Below are 23,767 nucleotides of genomic sequence, written 5' to 3'. Positions count from 1 at the left end.
GGTTAAGAAGCTAACGATTTCCAATTATATGCAGCAATTTTATGTCATCAAATTTGGATGATGAGAAATAAAATTAGCCTAGAAGGAATCAAAACAAGCCTAGAAGAGGTGGCAAGGCAAGTGAATAAGGCCCTGTTTGGATTTTATTTTTTCATCTGTCATCACTCCTCACTCAATTTTCGTCACTCATCACTCAAATTACCTCATCACTCTACACAAGTCTGTTTGGCTGCCATCACTCAACTTATCATCACTCAATATTTTTCAACTATTTGTGGGCCTCATACCCGTCACTTGGTGCAGTTTTTACTTTTCTTTTTTTTTCCTTCAACCCCCAGTACCCAAACTCACCAAACCCAATGAAAAAAAAAAAAAAAAACCCAGCCAACAGAGACCAGTGAAAGAAGAAGGAAAAAAAAAAAAAAGAACTAAGCAAAGACCAAAAATATTATGTGATGAAGAACCAAAAAAAAAAAAAAGGAAGAACGAATTGACAAGAGCGAAAAGGAAGAAAAAAAAAATAAAAGAAGAAAGAACAACGGAAGAATAGTGAAGAAAGAAAAGTGGAAAAAAAAAAAAAAAAAGGTCAAAAGTTGGTGCTAACCCTGACTAGTGAATCCCTCCATGTGTGTTTAATTACCAAAATGCCATTGAAAATTGAGTTTTGGAAACTAAAAACACCTACATTGTGTTTTCAATTTCCATAACGCATAACTCAAAAATCAGAGAATTAAGTGATGGAAACAAAAACTGGAAACAGAGTTGTGAAAATCCAAACAAGCTTTTGAGTCATGGGTCCCACCATTTTTGAGTTATGAGTTATGGAAACTAGAAATCCAAACACCCCCTAAATCTTATGAAGAGCACAGGAATGCTTGGAGAAATCAACCAAAAAAAAACCTCCAAAAGACCCATCCTAAACTCCCCCACCTTTAAATTGGATAAAACTGAATTTTGATGTTGCAATTAGGGTAGACAAATCCTCAGTGGCAATGGTGGCAAGAGACCAAAGAGGAAATTTAGTTGCGGCATGGACAAGGCAGTTGGATCAAATAGAGCTTCTGTTAGGAGAAGCCAGAGCAACTTGGTTTGCTATCAAAAAGACGACTGATGAAGGGTTCAAGAGAATTATCCTTGAAGGAGATGCACTAAATGTCATTGAGCCATTGAAGAACAAAGTAGTTGTCGCTCACTGGAGAATTAAAGCAGTTCTAGAGGATATTTTGTTTTTAGCCAAATTTTTTGATAATGTAGCATTTTCTTTTATATATAGAGAGGGAATCGTTATTGCCCACCTTCTAGCCCAATGGGCTACTCTTTTGAACTGGAGTGGGTTAGTTCCCATTTCTAACTTGTCGCCGTTGTTAACTAAGATTTTAGATAGAGATGATCACAGGCCCTTCTTAGATTGTATTTCTTTTGTTTCTTCTTATAAATAAAGTATTTATTCAAAAAAAAAAAAGCCTTGGTGCTGGGGACACCACTTCCTTAATTAAAAATAATAATAATAATAATTAATCTCCACCAAGTAACTGTTGCTGTACTAAAATGACTAGAATTTTCAACTGCGCTGTACAAAAACTCTCTCTCTCTCTCTCTGTTGAGATGATGTTGCTCATGGACAGCTGTGTCCTAGCTAGAATTATCAACTGAGCTAATTTTTGTACTTCAATGTGAAAAGTTCACTAAAGCAACTTGGGGGAATTTTTTTTTTTTTTTTTTTTCCTGCTTAATACAACAATTCCCAATTCATAATAGATTTTGGAATCATAATTATTTATCCAGAGTAGATAGAAGGAAAAGCCTTTTGAGTTACAGTTGCACATTTTGGTTCACACAAATCTCAAAATGATTGTTTTTTTTTTATACAAGATAAAATTTCTACTCTAACCTAATCTAAGTGCATATGTATGTGAAGCTCCGTCCTAGAGACTTGAACTCTGGTCCTTACCCTCCCACACTCCACAAGCATTTATATTTGTGAAGTAACCACCATACTAAAAGTGCGCAGTGGTAAATCTCAAAATGATTGTTAAACATTCAAAAATACATAGAAATTAGTTAAATAATAGCTTTCTATTAAAATGGCAGTACTGCAGTGCAACTCAACTATTTATAACAGTTTTAACTAAATTTTTAGGAAAAATGTAAATTTTACCATTTAAGTTTGGTCAATTATCATTTTAGTCCCTTAAATTCTTCTCTATTATCATCGTTAGTCCATCCATCAAATCCGTTCCTTTAAAAAAATCTTTTTTTTATATTAAAAACTATTAAATTTTCTTTTAGATCAAAACTTGAAAATCGAAAAATAAATTTACCAAACAATACACAAATTTTGTACAAAACAATCGCAATAACCCCAAACCGGATCTTACAAAAATTGTCAATTTCTGCACAAAATTCCAATAATCCAATCCCAAATTATGCCAAAATTTTTCAAATTCCTCGCTCATCAAAATTCCAAAATGCAATTGGTGTCCATATCCCCACCATCGGACTCAATATCAATGAGGATTGAGCCAACAATTCAAAAAATGCTATTTTCTTGGGAAACAAACAGACTCACAGGAGAGAGAAAATTGAGCAAACACACCCTAAACTCTACACAAAACAAATCACTTCCAAAGAGATTAAAAGTTCTAATTTTTTTTCTTTAATAATTCGATAATTGGGGGAATAAAAAATTGAATCATAAACATCTCCATCGAAAACATTCAATCGTAACAATTGAGTTACACAATTCTCAAAAGAGATTAAAAGTTACATACTACAGAGAACACTATCCACAGCAAGCTTCATTGGTACTAGAGGATTTTTTTTTTTTTTTTTTTTTGGATAAAGGTACAGGGTACTAGAGGATATTTGACAATTAGGGGCTAATGATATGCATATTTTTGTGATAGTGGTTCCTGTGGTGGTCAGAGGTGAAGCATCAACCTTAGCTAATTTAGCCTCCAATGCTACTGTAAAATTAATGTGCTACTTTTCCTTCCAAAAAATAGAAGAGGGTAGTCCAGGGAGGGAGAACCAAGTTCCCTAGAACAAGCTCAAAACTAGAAGTTACAAAGCTGCATTGAACCGACATCCGTATTCCAGTTCGAGCTTGACATAGGTTTCCGAATTGGTAATACTTTACAACAGTTCTATCGTACACCGCTGGTTGATTTTTAGGCATTTATGAGCAGCCTTAGGCATGCTTAGTACCAAAGCATAAGACTGTCAAAGATTTTGGGCAAACTAAAATAAACCACATTCAGTTAAAAGTATTCTTCAACATTTAATCAGTGTTAGATATAATATTACATGTTCCACAGATGTCTCTGAAACAATTATCCAATAACAATGCATTAAATAGAAGGTAACAAAATACCCAACCAAGAAAAAAAATTCAGAATAACATCTAATATACAGGCAGCCAGGCAACAGCACATGGGCAATAGATGAGCCAGTATGGATAGTATCCATCAATCTACGTAGAGAGAGGCAGAGAGAAAGAACAAAAAGGATCATGTAATTAAGGTTTTTGCTTCTTGATCCAAACACGAGCTATCCTGCTTAAAGACTTCAATGACACATCTGACACAGGAATTGCATGAGAACCACTTAGCACTATTTCCAAGAAGAACCACCTAGTCTAATAACTTCTTCACCACTATTATCCCTCCTAGGAATCCTTTCCATGCTAGCATCTCCTTTATCATTGCCTAAATCACCATAGAGATCCTTAAGCTTTGCCAGATTATTAGACACAGATATCTTCTCCTTGATCCCGTCTCTTTGTGGACTTGAATGCCGATCATCGTTTCCAAGGCCAGCTTGCAAGCTCCGACTTCTGCTTCTGCTCCTACTTCTACTCCTACTATGATAATGCCTACTACCATCGCGGCTGCTCCTCTCATAGTCCCTCCTGCTTTCTTTCTCTGCATATTTGGACCTCCGATCATAATCATAACTCCGCTCTCTGTCCCTTTCCCGGTCCCTATCCCTATCCCTATCCCTGACTCTATCCCTCTCTCTGCCCCTATCCCTGTATCTCTCTCGATCCCGATCATGGTCCCTATCCCTTTCTCGATCCCGGTCCCGGTCCCTTTCTCTTTCTCTTTCTCTTTCTCTTTCTCTTTCTCGATCCCTATCTCGGTCCCTTTCTCTTTCCCTATCCCGATCCCTATCTGAATGCTCTCTATCAGAATAATCACGGCTCTGGCTACGATGGCTCCGGGGAGATTTTCGCGGATCATCACTGCTGGCTCTATCATAAGTGGGTGGCTGTATGGTTCGACGAACAGGCGATGAGTCCCTTGTAGAAGCACGATGAGGAGCACGCTGACCAAAAGAGACAGAAAGTGCAGCTTTCACAGAGGGTGGCCGACGAGCAGTATCATCAGATCCATGACGGGTGGTTTCCCCTGTCACACCAGAATGTTTACTGGGAAGCTTCAACTTCTCTAGATTAGCTACAATCTGGCGCAATACAGGAACAGGGATGCGGGGAAAAAGGGTATCAAAGTAGTACTGCAAGAGCAAAGTATTAATTCACTGAACCACAATAAATTGAAGTTGATAAATGTAGCATGTTAAATCACCTTTTAAGGTGCACCTTCACCAGAAGAAGGTATTTAAAGACTGAAATACAGTAATTACAACTAGTGCAGAATAAATACCACAGAATGTAATGATAACAGGGATATTTCTCAGACAGAAGTTTTTTTTTCTTTCTTAAGTGAGTTTTCAGAATAAATACCTCAGTATGAAATGGTAGCGGTGCTATTTCTCATACTGAATTTTTTTTTTTAAGTGAGTTTTTGCCTAAGGGCCTGGGGAAGGGAAAATTCAAACTAGTAACCATTGTAGGTCGTGTATTCAGAGATGGAGGAATACACGGAGTTTTGAGGGGGGGTGAATTACCCATTCTGAAATTTAAGTTTTATTTGCACTCTCTTTATGAATAGACATCAGTCAGAAGTTAATTTTCCTAACCAGATTCGTGAGCTTTTGGACTTTTGATGTGAATGTAAGATTTTCTTGACCTTTGGTGTTCTAGAGTGAGAGAGGTGCAGTTGTTAACATCCCTAAACACCTGATCAACAGCTAAAATTGTGCGAGGTTGTAAAAAATCCCTTTTTTTTCTTTTTTCTTTTCAATTTCTTTCACCATCTTGGGACCTTGTCGTGACAGTGTCCCAGCCATGTCTTGAACATTTCCAGAATAACAATTTTATATATATATATATATATATGCACAGGACACTTCACTGTGAGCTTTTTCCCGTGCTTCCTAGGTTTATGTGTACAAGCAGCTTTTGATATGTAACAAGATTTATTGATATCAAAAAAGGAACACCCTAGTACACAGGGAGTGTACAAGGGGTCAACAATCAAGTATAAAAATTACAAGAATCAAGAAAAGAAAAGAATGATTGGTTTCACATAGCAGCTAACCAATCCAATAAAGATCTAAAGAAAAATACTTAAGGTCTGGTATGGATCTCTCATTATCTTCAAAACACCTACTATCTCTCCCTCCAAAGACACCACATTAAGCAATGGGCAAAATTAACCAAATATGACCATTTCGATGACGACCTATGTGTACAAGCAGTTCTGCTTCACATTAAGATATGTGGAGCAGGTTCTGAACCTACTGCCCTCTACACCATCTATTGTGTGTGATCAAAAAGATTTCTGTTTTGCAACGCAGTGACAACAATCCAAGCAAGAAAGTTGACAACATAGTGTGCAAGTCATCAAAGCATGGCATCGTTTGATAAAAAGTCTCGGTGCTTTACAGCTTATTTTTGTAACTCTTTGAACATGGACTGTTTGGAAAAGCCGTATCTAGAAAAAAGTGGGGTTTATACCACCTTTCTCTCAAAAGAAAATCTAAGATAAAGTTTGTATCTGTTTTGTTAACTAATTGATTTTTGGGGGAGAGAACAAATATAATGTTGCTGATAAAAGAAACCCAACATAAAAAACAAAGCATTTCCTTGGTAAATGAATTTGAAAACTTGGGACAGAACCTATATTCACTACAACAGATTGACGATTGGACAAAATGTCAGCCCTGTATGCTTATTCATACGCATTCCCCCTAAAACTATATGCAACCAACAGATACAAAGACAAGCTGTGATTCTGTCCAGAGATTTTGTAAGAACTAACAAGAGCAAAACATCAAAGAAAATACAATATTCATTGCATTTCATCTTGCAACCTTATTTTGTAAGTAATCACAGGAACACAATATGATTTCTTTTCTTTTTTCTTTAACCATTGAGCTCCAGCTTAAATGGCACTTCTCCTCTCACAAGAATGGGTGGCGGGTAAGTTACACATGCACCCAATGAGTTCACAATGTACAACCTTGACTCATTCTTGTGAGAGGAGGAAGTGTTATTTGTTTCAGGGCACATTGGTAGCAAAACAATATAATTGCTTTTCTCTTTGGCATGAGACTTAAAGTAAACTCCCTCATACCTTTTCAAGGAGAAGGTATCTCATAAGACTTCTCTCTCATATTATGTGGGAGCCAAACATGTTGTGGGAAGGAAGTCTCACAAGACTGTCTTATAAGATAAAATTCTGGGGTCGAGCGGACAAAATTCTCCTCCTCCACTGGGCCATGGTACACTAAATAGCAGATGACAAGACATAAAGCATTTCATGCTTTGACACAACAGAAGGACAAAGTATGGTTTTCAGACAGCTGGGTTAAAACCCAATAAATAAAAGGGAAGGGGGTAGTGGATTTAAAGACTAACCAGTTATTAGTATTACTCTTTCTGTCTTGCTCTCGTCTCTTCAATTATACTCTACTAAATTAATCTAGTTATTAGTATTACCATTTAAAGCTTATTCTATCAAGTGGTTACCAGACTCAATACTCTATAGATTGTCAAGAAATGGCAAAAAACATATTCATTTAGTCATCTCTATCGTACTAAACTCTAAAAAATGAACACAGAAATTCAAGCTCACTTCAAGTTTTGACCAGAAAGCTATACATAAATGATATTACTCAGATCATTGGCACTGAGGTCTTCACATGAACTTAGGAGAATTCAAGTGGTCTACTCAAGCATTTCTACCATAAAAACAACTGAACTCGCATCTCATAGAACTGTTATACCAAATCATGGGCACGTCACTTGAAAGTATTTGCTTTTGAAAATTTCAGGAACACTGGGATTCAAGATGAAAAAAAAGATCTATAACTCATAAGTATTGTGGTGTACAAAGTGGTGTGCACTTTATTATTTATGAACATTGAATATTATTAACTGATTTTCAAAACCACTCGCGGGAGGTGGGGGGGGCAGGCAGTAGATAAGAAAAAACTGTAGATGGCTCATGTAAATTTGAAATATTAAGAACACCAGAAGTTTACGACAACTAACCTGTCCAAGAAGTAAATCGCGAACATATACACCCATTGTGGTCATTCGTCCATTTGATCCAGGAGAGAATTCCTGAAGTACAACATCATGATTCTAAAATCAATGAAAAAGTGTAACAAAAATTTTAAGAAAAATTACTAAAATTTGAGTAAGTGGTCTTAACAGTTTCACAAGACCAGCACTAATAGATAGATATGGTGAAAGTGAGGAAAAATATTATAACTGGATAAGAAGAACTAGCACTTGCAGACTAAAGACAAAGTAGCAGAAGCATTGAGCACTAATTGAGCATGTTAAAAGAGGTCTCATTTTAAGTTGTACTCAAACTAGTCCAGCATAGGAGCCAGAACATCCTTTAATTATTTTCTGATCTAAAAACAGAACACTATCATCTCGAATAAAAACATTCATTTAACCTTGTTTTGGTCTTTTAATTTTTAAATTTCTAGCCAAATAACATATTAAAGAATATATGCTTCCCTAAAATACTATACACTTAGTATCTAAAACTCATATTGTAGCAGTTCCCAACCACAAGAAACTTGAAGGAGAAATTCAAGACAGTGACGCAGATAGCCTTCACAAAGATTGCAAGTCAATGTGAGGCTCACTAATAGATCCTACCATAGGTCCCTCCTCCTAGAGTTTTATTTTTGGTGGGAAAATTGACCCCACATTGTTCTAGCCAGTGTAGATTGGGGAAAGCAAAGGGAGAAAAAAGAATTTCTAGATTTTGTTTGGTAATTTATAGCATTATTATCATATCCCAAATCCTCCATAATTCTTTTTCTAATAAGTGAATACAAGTCAGGGAGTAAACCCATGACCCCACCCTGAACTCTTTATTAATGCAGTAAGAGGATATCATTTAGTCCACAAACCTCTGGACCAGATTCTCCAGAATTATCAAACTAGCCTTCTTAGTAGTTACCCTACAACTCAAATCCTAAGCCTGCCTAATTCAACTGTAGACAACATAACTCTTGGAATTTAGAATGCTATGATGCTGCTCTTTTCTCCACCATGAAGCATAAAAACAATAACAGATTTAGAGAAGACAAGGAGAATCACGGAAAACAATCAGCTTAAGTGAGTTGTAACTGATTTAGGTCTTCATAATGAAAAACTCAGTGAGAACCTTCCAGACCAGGATTGTGCTTGAATCTCTCTAGTCTGAATTAGAAGAAGAAAAGAAGACAAAGCAAGAACAGCCAAAGTTATGGGAGATAATCGTTAAATATGCAATGCACAACAAATTGCAGAATAGGATAGAAAGGAAAAACAAGAAAGAACAGGCTTAGGCTTCACCTCCTAGAATTTGCCTGGAAACCTTAGGCTTCACCACCTACAGTAGCTTGGAATAATCACCAAGCTTAGAGAAACATCTCCAATTAGAAAATTTTTGTTCAAATTGCACTACCTCGAACCATTTCTAGAGCCTCTTTTTATAGGCTTCAAGTATTACACTAAAGCACAATTAAATCCCATAGAACCCTCAACAACATTAAAGCCAAATTCTTTTCTTCTTTTTTTTTTTTTTGGCTAAAATGCAAAACTGACCCTCTAACTTTCTTTAGATTTCATTTCAGTCCTCTAACTTTACTTTCGTTCATTTCAATCCTTTAAGTTTCAAATTTATTTAATTAAAGCATTTCCATTAACTTTTGTTAAAAAATTTTGAAAAAAAAATCTGGAAATTATTTTTCTATCATTAATTGAATTTTTTTAGTTTAAAAAATTTGAAGAAAAATTTATAAAATTGAAAAATTAACCACAACATATAACAAAATTTGATGAAAAAGCCTTAATTGAATAAACTTGAAAGTTAGAAGACTGAAATGAAATTTGAAGAAACTTAGAGGGTCAGTTTTGCATTTTACCCTTTTTTTTATGTAAGTAATAAACTTCATTGATAGAAAAACAAATACAAAAAAGCCAAAGCACACAGGGCATGTACTAAGGAAACCAAGGGAACAAACAGAACTAAGAAGTATTAAGACTACATCTGTCAAGCAAATCAGACAGAGAAGTAAAAAAGAAAACACCCAGTGCATTTGTCCATCTAATCAAAGTCTGGAAGAAAGACATCTTCAAGTCTTGGATCAATATTTCAGTTTCTTCAAATGTTGTGGCATTCCTTTCCCTCCAAATACCCCACATCAAACAGTGGGGAATCATATTCCAAAGCACCCCATTTTTATGTTTCCTAAATTTGCCAGACCAGCTAGCTAGGAGATCTAATACATCCTTGGGCATAACCCAAATATCCCAAAAAGTGTAAACACCATACTCCACAATTCTCTGGCTATCAGGCAATGCAAGAGTAAATGATTAAATCCAAATTCAAATTTTAAAAAGAAACCTGGTTCAAAATTCAAAAATGAAATCTGGAAAAATAAATTCTGAAATAAAATTGACTGTGCTCCTCACATCAATATGTGGCAACACAACACCTGTGATTGGACTGCATCAAGTCAGTTGAGTTGAGAGCTAAAAGCAACGATCTAAAAATGTAAACAAAATTAAGGTCAACCAGAACTTTCTAGTTTCATGTTGGATAGATGTCATATGCAAGGTTAGTGTCATGACCAATTCCAAATCTATACTTTCTAATTGACTCCTGGAAACAAATCAAGAGAATGTATATTCTTCATGGAATTTGTCATTAAGAGGTAAAGAAACAGTCAAAAGTATTGCCACTCAATGACAAACAAAACTATACAGCCAACACCCACAATTTTTTTCCCTCAAATGTTAAGGTAAGCCATCTCCACCAATCCTAAAATCTTGCCTCCCTCAACTCATCCTTAGTAAGATATAAGTCCTAAAGAAGTCTTAAGGAGCAGCATTTGAATGTGAGAGAAAAAGACGATGAAAGCTTAAAAATTTGCATTTCTAAAAGCAATTGATGAAAAAGGAGAGAATTCAACTCTGATGGCCTTCCAATGTAGCCAACTTATGTTCTTGATATTAGGAAATGTTAAACCACTGTAACATAGCACAATGGCAATAACCCAGCAATAACCCATATGATGTGCAACACAGATTTGTTCCTTGAAAGAAACAGATGAGAACATTTTTATTTAAAAAATAACTTCAACACGATCATATCTCATTAGCAAAATGAACTATCAAACTGGCTAAAGTTTTAAAGCAAAAAAAAAAAAAAAAAAAAAGAGGTTTCTGCCCTGGCAACTTCATTACGTGACAAACCATGTTACTATAACATAAAATGAACCTATCAAAAACGAAAAAAAATACACAAACACAATCTGCAACCCTTCTCTGACAAAACAGATAACACTATGGGCATATGAAGTGTTGTATTGCTTAGATTTCTTCATTGATGGGACCAATGTTAAAAGGGCTAGGCCTACTTCTACCAAAAATTTTCCAAATGAGCTGTAACTCAAGTCACACATCTGTTTGTAAGAGTGAGGTGGAGGGTGAGATTGTGGTTTCAAGACCTTCCAGGTGCAGATGTAACTTACCAGTAGGGGAAAAGAAAGTGTTAAAAGCACTAAGCAACTTGAGCTAAAAAGGCTTTCTAGAGTCTCGGCACAAAGTGTGAAGTGGAAGCACATAACTAACTCTTTTTTTTGATAAGTAAGAATGATATATATATGAAAGGCTACTCTATGCATGAAAAACATAGAGCAAACCCAGATAATACAGCAAACCCAGCCAACACCCACATATACGTACAAATTTAGTAGCTTAGTACATTATTCAGTAGCTGCTGAACTGAACAGTTAAAAAAATGAACCAATAGCAAGTTTCTGGATAAAACAAGAACAGAAAAACCAATGCTCTCTTTTGAATGGCATGTTGTTTTCATTTAACAGTATGTCCCTTTTGGTTTCATATAGTTTTTGTTTTAACTTTTAAGCATCACATTATTATTTGTTTCTTGAACTTTGGACATCTTCATCTAGACTTTATCACAGATTTAGATATGTATGGGAAAGCATGCTTGTAGTGTAGTAGACCATAAGATAGGGTTGATATAGCTAATCAGCTATAAATTTCAATTAGTTTCAGATTCAATGCTTATTTTTCATTAAAGTGATTTTCTAATAGAAAATCAAAAGGCAAGCTTTTTAGCAATTAGCACTTCGCAAATGAGTGCTTTTTTTTTATGCTTTACATGCTTATTTACATGCACTTTGCTAGGGTAAGACTGTTTTTCTTCTGGTGGTGCTTGCTTTTACTGCACCTTTCACAACACTGGGTATTACCAAATAAGCATTTTGCTTTAGGGTTAAGAAGTGGTTTTCTTCTGGGGCTTCTTGCTTCAAGTGCCCCTTTCACAACACTGGGCGATACTACATTAGCACATAAGTAGTTCCAAAAGTTTTCATTAATATATAAGCAAAAGAGATTATACAGGATGTCAAGGGAATGCCACCCAACCATACAAGACAGGAGAATCTATGACAGTCCCAAAAGAGAGAGAGAGAGAGAGAGAGAGAGAGAGAGAGCATAGGAAATTGAAAATAAAATGAATCTTAAAAATCCAAGTTCCAAAACTTCTTAATCTCCTTCTACACTAGGCGCATTAGAATACATAGGTTCATTCTAGCCAGGAACATACGTAACATAAAATCTAACCATATCGATAATTTCGATAAATGCCTTTATTCCTGAATTTGGAAATGAGACTAATCTAAAAATTAACCACATTGCATTTAACACATGTACCTGCTCTATACAACAAGGTAACCAAGATGGACACTTTAACATAGTCAAATGCAAAACTAAGACATGGATGAAAGGTTATATTTTTAAAAAAATAATAAAAAGTTTTACTGAAATGAAGAGAACTTCATGGCTCATGTACACATGACTCACCTATAAAATTACAATTATTCAATAATTATATTTGAAAAGAGAAAAAATCAATGAACCCTACAACAGAACATGCATCAATGTGACCAAACCTACAGGACCACTCAAACAATGACCTTACAAACGTTGATTTCAGCTTAATGATAGAGACCTTCCAATGACTAAAAGTACAATTATTTCATTCTCTCCATAATATTCACATTAAGCAAAGTAGGACTGCAATCCAAATAAGAGTATACGACTCCTATGTTTATCACACCAATTCCTCCACCCATCAAGTACCTCACCCTCTTTGGCATGAAACACAAAATGTCTCAAGCTAAGCATTTATGCTAAAGGTAACTAGTAACACTAGCTTCCTTGACATTGTAAACCTTGCCAATGGGGCTCGACACCCTTGCCCACTTATCATGCTTTAACTATATGTTTTTTTTTCTTCTCTTCTCAAATTCATTACAATATAGTTGTTTCCCATGAACTAAAGCTAGAAGAAGATATCAGTCTCAAGAAAACTATTTCATGTCTCCAAATCTGCAGTTTCAAGTGTTATCATCATATCTACAAAAAATTTCCCATGTCAAAGGTCAATAAAACTCAACTTACTGCGACAATGTGACACAAGAAAGTAACAAAAGTTTTGAAAATGGGAAATAGGATACTCTATGCCAAGATACAAATCCAACGCACAAGAATTGTTTTTTTGGTAATACTCAAGTCAACAATTTTTTTTTTTTTTTGGGGGTATTTGACAAGTATACTCGAGCCAACAATATCAAGGTTTAGGACGAAAAAATCATCAAAGTCTAAATTTTGAGGGCAAGAGAAAAGGCATATGTAATCATAAAAGAAGAAAGCAAACATTCAATAAATTCCTTATAATTTAGGAATTATGATGCTTCTTCAAATTATAATGAAATATAAAATACCAGATGCCATTAGATAAAAGCAGCTGAACACCTTTCAGTACCTCTTCGTCTTTAACATATGGTTCAAACCAATTCCACAAAGTCTTTGGATCTGCAGCATATCTCAAGTAGAGGAATCCAATCTGCACCAACATTTGACATATCAGTCCTAGATATCCCTGAACAGGACAAGCAATATATAACATACCCAATCTGCAACCAATATAGAATCCAATCACCTATTCAAGAATTTATTCTATGGGGTCCATCTGTGAAGTCCAGTTGGAGTAAAAGTTCTGTAATTTTATAGGTCTAGGTATGAACATTCTCTTCTCACTTTTCTTCTTCTCTTTCTTGTGGTATTGTTTATAGTGCTGTGAATACCACCCCTAAACGCCATAAAAAGCCTTTCTTTCTTCAACAACTCTAAATCATATTTCCACAAATCCTCCCAACTCTAAACCCGCCACAACCACACACAGAAATTCCCCAATTTGTCCTGTGTCAATTTGGAATCAGAGCCAAAATCCTACCACAAGTGATTTGTTGAAATCTTTTTCTGCCAACTGCTCAGACAAAATTTCTCATCCAAGATAATGGTGACTAAATTACTAATGCAAAATTTGAGCCCCAATTTATAGTTTTTTCTCAAGACTACAAAGGAACAAAGAAAACTTTGAACCAACTGTATGTGAAGGTGAATTCATTGGAATCAAAGCTCAAAGACTTATCCGATATAAAAGAAACTTTGCCAATGATTTGTGGTCCATGGTATTGGTTTTGTTTGGACTTTAGAGTGTGTTGGGTGATGCCGAGGTCAGTTGTGGAGTTGTTAGCTTGCTGGCAAGGTCCATTTGGCCACCATTGGAATGGCGATATATGGATGGCTGTTGTTTGATGCAGTGCCTTTGGAGGGAAAGAAATAATGGGAGCTTTGTAGATACAGAAAGAACTATCCCTGATCTTAGGTTATTCTTTTTTAGAACCCTATTGGATTGGTTGTCAGCTTTGCAGATTCACTCTTTATTTTCTATTGTTGATTCAATAGATTTATGTAATTTATGCAATTGATTGTTTGATCTTGGGTGACCCTTTTTTATATCAATAATATTTTATAACTTATGATAAAAACAAAGCAAAACAACTTTGGATAGGTTGAAAGTTGCTATTTTGGCTAAATATCTTGATAGAATAGCAACTTATCAAGAATTTAGATATTCTAAGTTAGACCCAAGTTCCTCCACACCCTCATTTGGCAAGCATTGTACCCATTATCCTATCAAAAAATGATGAATATGGCTCTACCAACTTGCTGCCACAGCAGTTGGGTATTGGTTCAATACCTCAAGGTATTGCCTTAAGGAGAGAAACTCAGCCTGATTGACATTCCAAACTTGCATGTATAAAATGCACATATAGGCATACAAATAAGTTCAACTAATCTAATTCAAAAACATAAATAGGGAAAAGGATCCACTTACGCATCTAATGTAAGGAGAATCCGTGTGCTTTAAGAGGCCGTGCATTTGTTTGACGGTGAGTTTCATAGTAAAAAACTTGTAAAGAAGACAGAAAGCTGTTGAAGGACCACGACAGTTTCCCGTCATCCAAGGCTCCACGTGATCAACTTGATTGTAAATTTCATCTATCACCTCATGGTATGTCTTTAATCGGTATAGCTCTTTGAAGTAATCAGAAGAAAGAATGTTCATACAGAGCACTTTTTCTAGCAAAGAATCAATCGATTTGCCACAAGTCTGAATCTCCATTGTGGGGTAATCAAATATATATAACTCTATATATTTATTTCTGCCCACGCTTTCAGAAAATAAAACAATGTATTATAATTCTCAGCAAAAAACGCAAAATCGAAGCGTCACCACCATGACATTCCTGCAACAACAACTAAAAAATTTCAGGCCAAAGGGGCTGCTAAGAATCAAATACTATGTCACATTTCTTTGAACTTTATTTTTCAATCTTTAAAAAAAAAAAAAAAAAAATCAATCAATCTTGTGCATTCTTATTCAGTTTGTAAAACAAAGAAAACCCTACTAATGAGAATTTAAATTACGAACTCTAATTTTCAGTATTAAGAAACCCAACACAACACACACACACACACACACACAAAATCAAAGATGACTATTTGGAAAATAGGGAAAGAGGTAACATTGAAAACCCTAGAAAATCAGAAAGAAAGAGAGAGATCGAAAAAACCCTAATTTTTACAATTGAGCTTGGAAGCTGTAAAAGAAAGAAAGAAAGAAAGAGAGGAAGTAAAGATTGGGGGTTTTGAATACACACCAATTTGAATATGGGGCGGTGGTGAGAGTTAGAGCTTTGTTTAGGGTCGCTAATCTGGTGCGATGGCGAAGTTGAAGAATGCGATAACAATAATATTATGTGTAAAGTAACAAACCTCAAACCCTAAAAAGTTAAACAATGGCGCAGACAGCTGAGTTGGGGTTTTTTTGGTATTCAACGCGATAGGGAGAAAAGGGATTGACTCAACAAAACAGAACAAAACAGTTAGTAATATTTGGTTCACAGTTATCGTTCTCACCGCTCCACATCTTAAACCGGACCGGACCGGACCAATCCCGCACCACTTTTTTTTTTTTTTTTTTTTTATTAGAGTTCCAAAAAAAATAAAAATAAACACAAATTAAACTATATATTTGTAAAGGACTAAGCTAGTTTTGGAGAAATTTTTCAAATTCTCGCTTAAAAAATTATCATGATTATATATTTTGAAAATCTAATTACTGGATTGCATGTTATTTGTGCTTTTAACACGTATATTAAATTTCATTTAAATCCGTTTTTTTTAATAAAAAGATAACAACTTTATTAAGGAGAAGATAAATTAGGTACATCTTAAGTCAAAATGGACTAAATAAAAATTGAATTTTCCTCTATCAAAATTACATAATTCTCAATACTCTTGGCATGCTAAGCCAAGATGTGAGCTGGCTGATTTCCAGTTCACTTAACATGTGAGATCAAATATAGGAATAGCTACATTCCTAGAAATGTGATTCCTAAAAACATAATTCCTAAGAATCTGGATGCCAGGAGTAATGTGAATTTTTCAATACCAAACGCCACATGAATGCTTATAACTTCTGACAAATGCTTGCAATGATGTTATAGATGAACACTTGAGGACTGCTAACACTGAGCACGACATCTACAATCAGTTTTGAATCACATTCAAAATAAACATCCCTTATACCAATGTCCCAAGCAAAGTCCACGGCCTCCTTCAATTATATAAGTTGTTCCCAAACAGACACTAAGTAATCCTTCTAGAATATAGCACAAAAAGTCCTCGTCAAGAATTTAAGTGGGGATTTGGCACCAAACTACAAAAATCACATCATTTTTTCATGAAACGACAGTTTTTTTTTTTTTTTTTCTATTTCTATTGCAGTAAAAAGGGGGGAGGGGGGGAAAATAGAGGTAATGATTTCTAGATGAGTTTTTTCCTTTTTGGTAAAGTCTCTAATGTGAGGACATAAAATGATGAGTTATACTAGTTGTGTGTGTGTGCGTGCGCGTGTGCATATATATATATAATTTATTTATTTTTGTATTGGTGTTTTATTTCTTTTTTTTTTTATATGCAAAATTTAACTGAATGGGATAGGGGTTTTAATAGTGTTGGGGGGCCTTTTTGGTGTGTGGCCTTGTGTCCACCATGAAGGGCTAATCTTGCTAGACTCGAGTTTGTTTTTGAGAATCAAGCCTAAAACTTGACATTAGCCTAAAGAAGGCTAATGACTGGCAGTAGCAGTGCACCTCTTAGGCCAAATAAGAGAAGCCAAGCCCAAAATCTAAGAAATAAAACACGTCATAAGTAGACTTTGATTTATGTAGCGATAATATTAGGTGTCCATCCATGAGACGAAAATAAAGCAATAAACGTCCAACAGTAAAATGATGGCAAAATTTGGGAAACAGTACAGGTAGGGAAAAATTTTAGGACGAAAGCATGCGTTCAAACTTAATTAGTAAGTTGGACTCTTTTTGGAAGTCGAGTTTAGTAAACTCGACTTCCGGGTAACTTCACACATGTTTTCTCTGTCTGACGTGGATTAAAAAGGGTAAAAAAAGACCCCGTTGAAGTCGAGTTTTTTAAACTCGACTTTTATAAGTCGATTATAGTGAACTCGACTTCAAGGGCGCCAAAAATACCCCGAGAACTGCATTTTAAGGGTGCCATGAACACATAAAATCGAGTACAGGGTACTCAACTTTCAGTTAAAGTCGAGTATAGGGTACTCGATTTTTAGTTAAAGTCGAGTACCATGTACTCGACTTCTGGGCATTAATCCCACCAGTGACGGTAAAAAATTTTAAATGGAAATCGAGTATACTGTACTCGATTTCCAATTAATTCTACAACTACCTCAACTGCCTCAGATTATTAGTCTGATGACTCTTAATCCTTTACTCTCACTTCTCCCACAACTCTCACTTCTCCCAGCTCTCTCCCACGTCCAAATTTCTCCCTTTCACCACACATCACATTCTACAAATTAAAAAGGTTGTTTTCTTCTTCTTCAATAAGGGAGGTAAATTATTCAAACATTTTAAATATATATATATATATTTTTTTTTTTTTTTTTTTTTTGTTATACCTGGTTATTCAACCTTGTTCAAATTTTTTTATTATAATAAATTACTAACTTTTTCAGTTGATGATGTGTTGTTTTTAATGGTAGTTTATTATTATGATGGGCTGTTATATTATTATGAGGTGCTGTATTTTTTTTTTTTTTTTGATCCCAGCAAAGAAAAGTTTCAGCTCTGTTATAGTGATTCAAGAAACATGAACTTGATGGGCTGTAATATTATTATGATGTGCTGTTTTTTTGTTTTTTTTTTTTTTTGATCCCAGCAAAGAAAAGTTTCACCTCTCTTAATATTACATTGTAAATTATAGTGATTCAAGAAACATGAACTTGATGGGCTGTTATATTATAATGATGTGCTGTTTTTTTTTTTTGATCCCAGCAAAGAAAATTTTCAGCTCTCTTAATAAAACATTGTAAATTATAGTGATTCAAGAAACATGAACTTGATGGGCTGTTATATTATTATGATGTGCTGTTTTTTTTTTTTTTTTTTGATCCCAAAGAAAGAAAAGTTTCACCTCTCTTAATAAAACATTGTAAATTATAGTGATTCAAGAAACATGAACTTGATCGTTATATTATAATGATGTGCTGTTTTTTTTTTTGATCCCAAAGAAAGAAAATTTTCATCTCTATTAATAAAACTTTTTAAATTATAGTGTTTCAAGAAACACGATCTTCTCTTGTTAGTTGTATGGTGTAACGTATTAATTTTATTAAAATTTGTTTATAGTTTTTTAAAATTTTTTTTAATGTTAGCGACCATGTTATCTTTATATTTTCCTTGAGGCAATATTTGTAGTTCATATCGAATAAAGGTGTTATATTTGTCACTAACTTTCAATAAACTTATTTGACTTGTAGGCTTGTAATGAGTTCGATTGATTTATATCTATATTATGGTGGGGAGGTCGCAATGATGTGACTTATGGAGTGACATATGAAGGGCCCGGTACAAAGTTAGAAATTATTCAGCCTAAAAAACGGCGGGAGATCAATTTGAAGAAGTTGAAAAAGAAAATTATGAAAGAGCCGAATTTGGACCGTCGGTAGGACATAAAAATTACATATCGTGCTCCTCTTGCAAAGGTTGTTGACCGTATTGTCTTCACACCTATTGAAATAAAAGGAGACAAGCATGTTAAGATTATGTTTGACAGATAAACTCTACGCCCCAATTAAAAGCCGCCGAGTTGTATATAAGTGTGGAGCCTCGTATAGAAGTTGGCGGTGAAGATGTGCAACAAACAACTTCGAGGGTGGTATGGCGGAAGAATTCCAATCATTACATGCGTATAGTCATCCGACTCTTACCCCGTCCACTATAGTTCGAGGGTTATACACTACCATGTCAAGAGACACCAACTCCACCCGAGGCTTGCATCTAGTTATCAACAAGAACTTCTTCAATCTCTCTGTAAGGGGTGAAGACGAAGACGGAGATGATGTTGATCATGGTAGAGATGAGTATGAAGAGATGATTGGGAGAGATGACTTTCACGAGAATACTATAAACTATGAAAATGTTGACAATGTCTCGTGATGATGTCGTGGATGATCATGATGATGATGCTATAGAGTTTCAAGATGATATAGGCGATGGTGATCATGCTACAGCCTCCTACATATGAAGCTCATGGCCGTCATTCCATGCAAACACTTGGGATAATGTTATTGATCCTTCAAGTGTCGAGATACCATTTTCATCAAGTTGGGGGCGGGAATGAATTTTAGCAAAGGGTTGATTTTCCCTTAATAAAGAGGTCGTGAAATGTGCATTAATAGTTTACTCTTCCGGATAACAACAAGAATTATATAACCGAGTGGTCCAACCGTAAAAGATTTTGTGTGAAGTGCGCAAATGAGTCATGTGCATGGAAAGTCCGAGCATTCTCGCAACCGAAGCTTAACGGATGACATGGGCTGTCAAAGTATTTGGCGGTCCTCACACTTGTCCATCACTGGGGTGAACAAAGATGGCAGAATGATGGATTCGAATTTTCTTGCCAAAGAACCGCATAAATATATACTTGACGATCACACCAAGAAAAATAAAGGATCTCCAAACACTGATGAAGGAAAGGTTGAACCACGATATATCATACTACAAGATATGGGATGCGAAACAAAAGGCTATTGCAAACATACATGGGAATTGGGAAGAGTCGTACCAAAAGTTGCGCAGGTTGTTGTTGGCATATAAGGATAGCGATCCAGGTACACAAGTAAAGTTTCGGTCGATCAACTAGACATACCGGTACTATTATATTCAAGTATGTGTTCTGGGCTTTTGCTCCTTCCATTGCCGGATTCGCACATTGTAGGCCGATTAGTATTGATGGAACTCATCTTTATGGAAAATATAAAGGAAAGTTGTTGATTGCAATGGCTACCGATGCTAATAATGAGATTTTTCCGCTTGCCTTTGCGGTTGTGGATGAAGAGACGGGGCCATTGGGGATGGTTTTTAGAATGCTTCGCGGACCGCAATACGGGATGTGGTACCCAATTCGGCATTTGCATAATATCGACCGACATAAAGGTATAATATCATCCATTGCCCAAAGGCCCAATAATTATGTTCCGTATATCATAGATATTGCATTAGACATGTGGCCAAAGAATCTTCAACACCCAATTTAATGACAAATTCTTAAAGTCTTTGGCCTTGAAAGCGGATACGAGCATCAAGATCGCAAACTTGAAAAAATATTGGATTGCCTTAAGGAATGTGAACTCAAATTCAGAAGGATCCCAATCCCAATATAGCAAAAAAGAAGCCGTACTCCTATCTAACGAAGGAGTGGTCTAGATAAGTGGACACCGTCACATGATGGTGGACACCGCGCGGGGCAATGACTACCAATATGTCCGAGTGTTTCAATGGAGTTCTAAAAGGTGCACGTGGACTACCCATATCCGCATTGGTTGACTACATTTGGTGCAAACTTGTCGCCTATTTCAATGATCGACGCACTAAAATATTGGGTGATATTCAACATGGTCGAAGTTCAAGAAGCATGCCATGGAGAAATATGAAGCAAATTACGAAAAAAGGGACAAGACACTATGCGAGGCCATTTAACCAACAGAACGGTGTATATCGTGTTTGCACAACACATAATCCACACAAACTCTAATGGGGGAGACCATAGTCATGAAGTAAGATTGCCGGAGAACACATGTACTTGTGGCAAATGGGAAATCTATAAGATCCCTTGTTCTCACATGTGATTGCATAGCTTGTATCGTGGAACATGTCAATGCAATGAGGTATATTGACCCATGTTATACTTTACAAAAGCGACTTGCCACCTATTCACATGAGTTTTGTGTGCCCAAGGATAAGTCATTATGGCGGGAGGTTGCCGGCCCAAAGTTGTACCCTGACCCTGAAATGTTGCGAGACAAAGGTCGACCTACGTCAACAAGAATAAGAAACGAGATGGATTGGAGGGAGAGTCAACCCAAGCCGAAATGTGGAGTGTGTCACGAAGAGGGCCATAACCGCAGGAGATGTCCGAATGTGATTCGCGCATCAACAAGCAGCCATGTTCCAAACTAGGTAAGCAACGCATGCAATTCAACTAAAATCAATAGCTATGATCTTGAAAAAAATCAATTTCTTTTCATTCACATCTTTGCACATATATCCTCATAAAGTAGCATTGTGTTGTTATTTGTTACTTACCATAAAACAATACTGCATTATCTATTAAAAGTTTATGTTTGTGAGGAGCCACAAAACTACATTAAATGTAATGTGCAGCGTGTTCCTATAAGGCAGATCATGTTAAATGGATTACTGCAAATTTGCAAGTTTTGTTAATCGTGGCCGTTCTTTTCCATCGGCCTTAGGTTTCCTTTGGTAGATGAACTAATTGTTTCCTAAAAACAGAGAAACAATAAAAAATTAAAAGCTTTGTTCAATAATTTACATTGTACCTAGAAGAATGACCACAAATTCATCTTTAGCCAACTTCAAACAGAATAAACAAAATTTCGCTCAACTAAAAAACGTAATATAACCTATAACAAAAAATATTTTAGAAAAAAAAGGCTAAGGAAACTACAAAAGTCTTTTAAAATTAAACAAATAGAACCTATTGTAATGTACAAATCATGTCATTGTCACAAATCATGTCATTGCCATAGGAACAATGCCGTGAGACTTCTACTTGTGGTTATCTCGGATACTTTGGATGGAACATAATAGTCACACTTTTGAAGGTGTGGAGAGATTTGTGGTTGATCTTTAGGCCTTTTTCTTGCGTTTTCCTACTTCATTAGTTGATTTTATGGATCATTTGTCTTTGGTTGTAATCGTTAGGAAGCTCCCCAAGTATAATCTGAACTTGTGTTCGAGTATGACCATCCTACTCCAGCCGGTGACTCAACAAAAAGGAGATTTGATGCTACAGAATGAAAAGAATAGGAACAATTTGATGGATGCATTAGTATCACAATTTAAAAATTTTAAACAAAGGGAACTTTAGTCCATACTACATGATCCAGCCAAACTCGGGTTGGGGCACCATCTGAGGGGACATATGTGGGAACCTAACATATATCCACAATTGGACCAAAATCAGTGGTCCGCCAATCTGCTTTGCCTTCTTGTCAGTTGCATTGCACAGCTGTCTATACAACCATGATAAGGCTGCACTACCCCAACTATACTTGCGTGGATTACGAAGGTTCTGCATGAACTCTAACCACATGAGATGGACCCTATCTCCGGACTTGTCAAGAAAAACCATATCTCCTAGTAGGGCTAGTATATAACAACGAGCATACTGATGAACTTGAATCTCATTGGCATTCGGAGGCAGTGGTTGTCTGATTCTTTCAACAAGTGCGGGTATTAGAATCCTTTGACCTTTTAGCACGCTTACCAGGGCCATTTGGAATTTGAATTCCAAGCATTTCAAGACACACGTCTTCCCAAATTCTTTTAGAAGGCCCAACCATTGCCTCACCCTCAATGGGCAACCCCATGATAACTTCCACATCTTGCAATGTGATCGTCATCTCACCATGTGGTAGGTGGAATGTATGGGTCTCCGGGCGCCATCGCTCTACAAATGAAGTGATCGCTGCATGGTCAAGCCGTATGGACGGGACCAAGTGCAAACCCTCTAGACCAAGCAACCTCACAATGGCAAGGACACGATCATCTACCATAGGATCTTGAAGTCTCAATTCTTCATGGCGACTTCGACAATCCAAAGGTGCCGTGAGGATCCTACAAATATTATAACAATAGATGAAAAACGTATGCAAATATTTAGTATTTATGGCTAATTAGAGTTGTGACATGAATGCATAGTTACATAAAACTCATGCAATTACATGTCCCCTGTGGTTCCACAAGAATCGATCGATGTTTAACTTGTTCCGTCAATACACTACGATCAATAGGTCCAGATCTATCGTCATACCGCAAAAAGTTTATGTGTCATAAGGCATAACAAGAAAAGGAGATCAAAAAAGTCAAGCTCAAGCGTAACATGGATAAAGAGGAGCTATGCTCTACTAGAACAATATTAATCATGGAAACAATACAAATGACTTGGCTTGAACCGCCACATTCGTTTGCCCACCAACACAAAAATTGAATTAGTCCTAACATATTTCACTAACCATTAGCACATAAGAAACAACTAACATTCAAGAGCACTATCTACACAAAGTAACTAAGATACTATTAAACTCATAGAAAAGTAATCATGATTTGGGCAGATTATATAGGTGGAAGAGGGAGAAAGAAATAATTAGAAGATTCGTAGGCATAACAAGAACAAATAAAATAAAAACAAGTATGTATCGAAGTTTTAAGTCGGTGCTTCGTTGTTTCGAGTAATTGACAAGTCCGAAAACTTCTAGTTTGTTTGAGAAAGCTACAAAAATTGAATCATTCCGTATAGCAATGTACACAAACATGATTTGGTTGATTATATAGGTAAATCATG

At 35.9% G+C, this 23,767-nt stretch overlaps 1 protein-coding gene across 3 annotated transcripts; it reads right to left on the bottom strand.

Moving 5' to 3' along the window:
* Positions 1–3,255: 3,255 nt before the first annotated feature.
* LOC142615480 (pre-mRNA splicing factor SR-like 1) lies at positions 3,256–15,677 on the bottom strand. Of its 3 annotated transcripts, none has more exons than XM_075788222.1 (5): positions 15,460–15,677; positions 14,634–15,045; positions 13,215–13,295; positions 7,400–7,471; positions 3,256–4,515 (listed from the first exon to the last, which is right to left on the bottom strand). In XM_075788222.1, the coding sequence occupies exons 2-5, from the start codon at positions 14,919–14,921 to the stop codon at positions 3,613–3,615; spliced, it is 1,344 nt and encodes a 447-aa protein (XP_075644337.1). In that variant the 5' UTR covers positions 14,922–15,045; positions 15,460–15,677; the 3' UTR covers positions 3,256–3,612. The 3 variants fall into 3 exon arrangements, with proteins under 3 accessions (XP_075644337.1, XP_075644349.1, XP_075644345.1); XM_075788234.1 differs by having other exon boundaries at positions 13,205–13,295; positions 15,460–15,665; XM_075788230.1 differs by lacking the exons at positions 13,215–13,295; positions 14,634–15,045; positions 15,460–15,677 and adding an exon at positions 8,501–8,522.
* Between the last annotated feature and the right edge of the window lie 8,090 nt (positions 15,678–23,767).

Source organism: Castanea sativa, chromosome 1, assembly GCF_040712315.1.
Source record: "Castanea sativa cultivar Marrone di Chiusa Pesio chromosome 1, ASM4071231v1".
NCBI lineage: Eukaryota > Viridiplantae > Streptophyta > Magnoliopsida > Fagales > Fagaceae > Castanea > Castanea sativa.
Note: the sequence above shows the minus strand (reverse complement) of the source record. Positions and strands in the feature narration are given on the sequence as shown.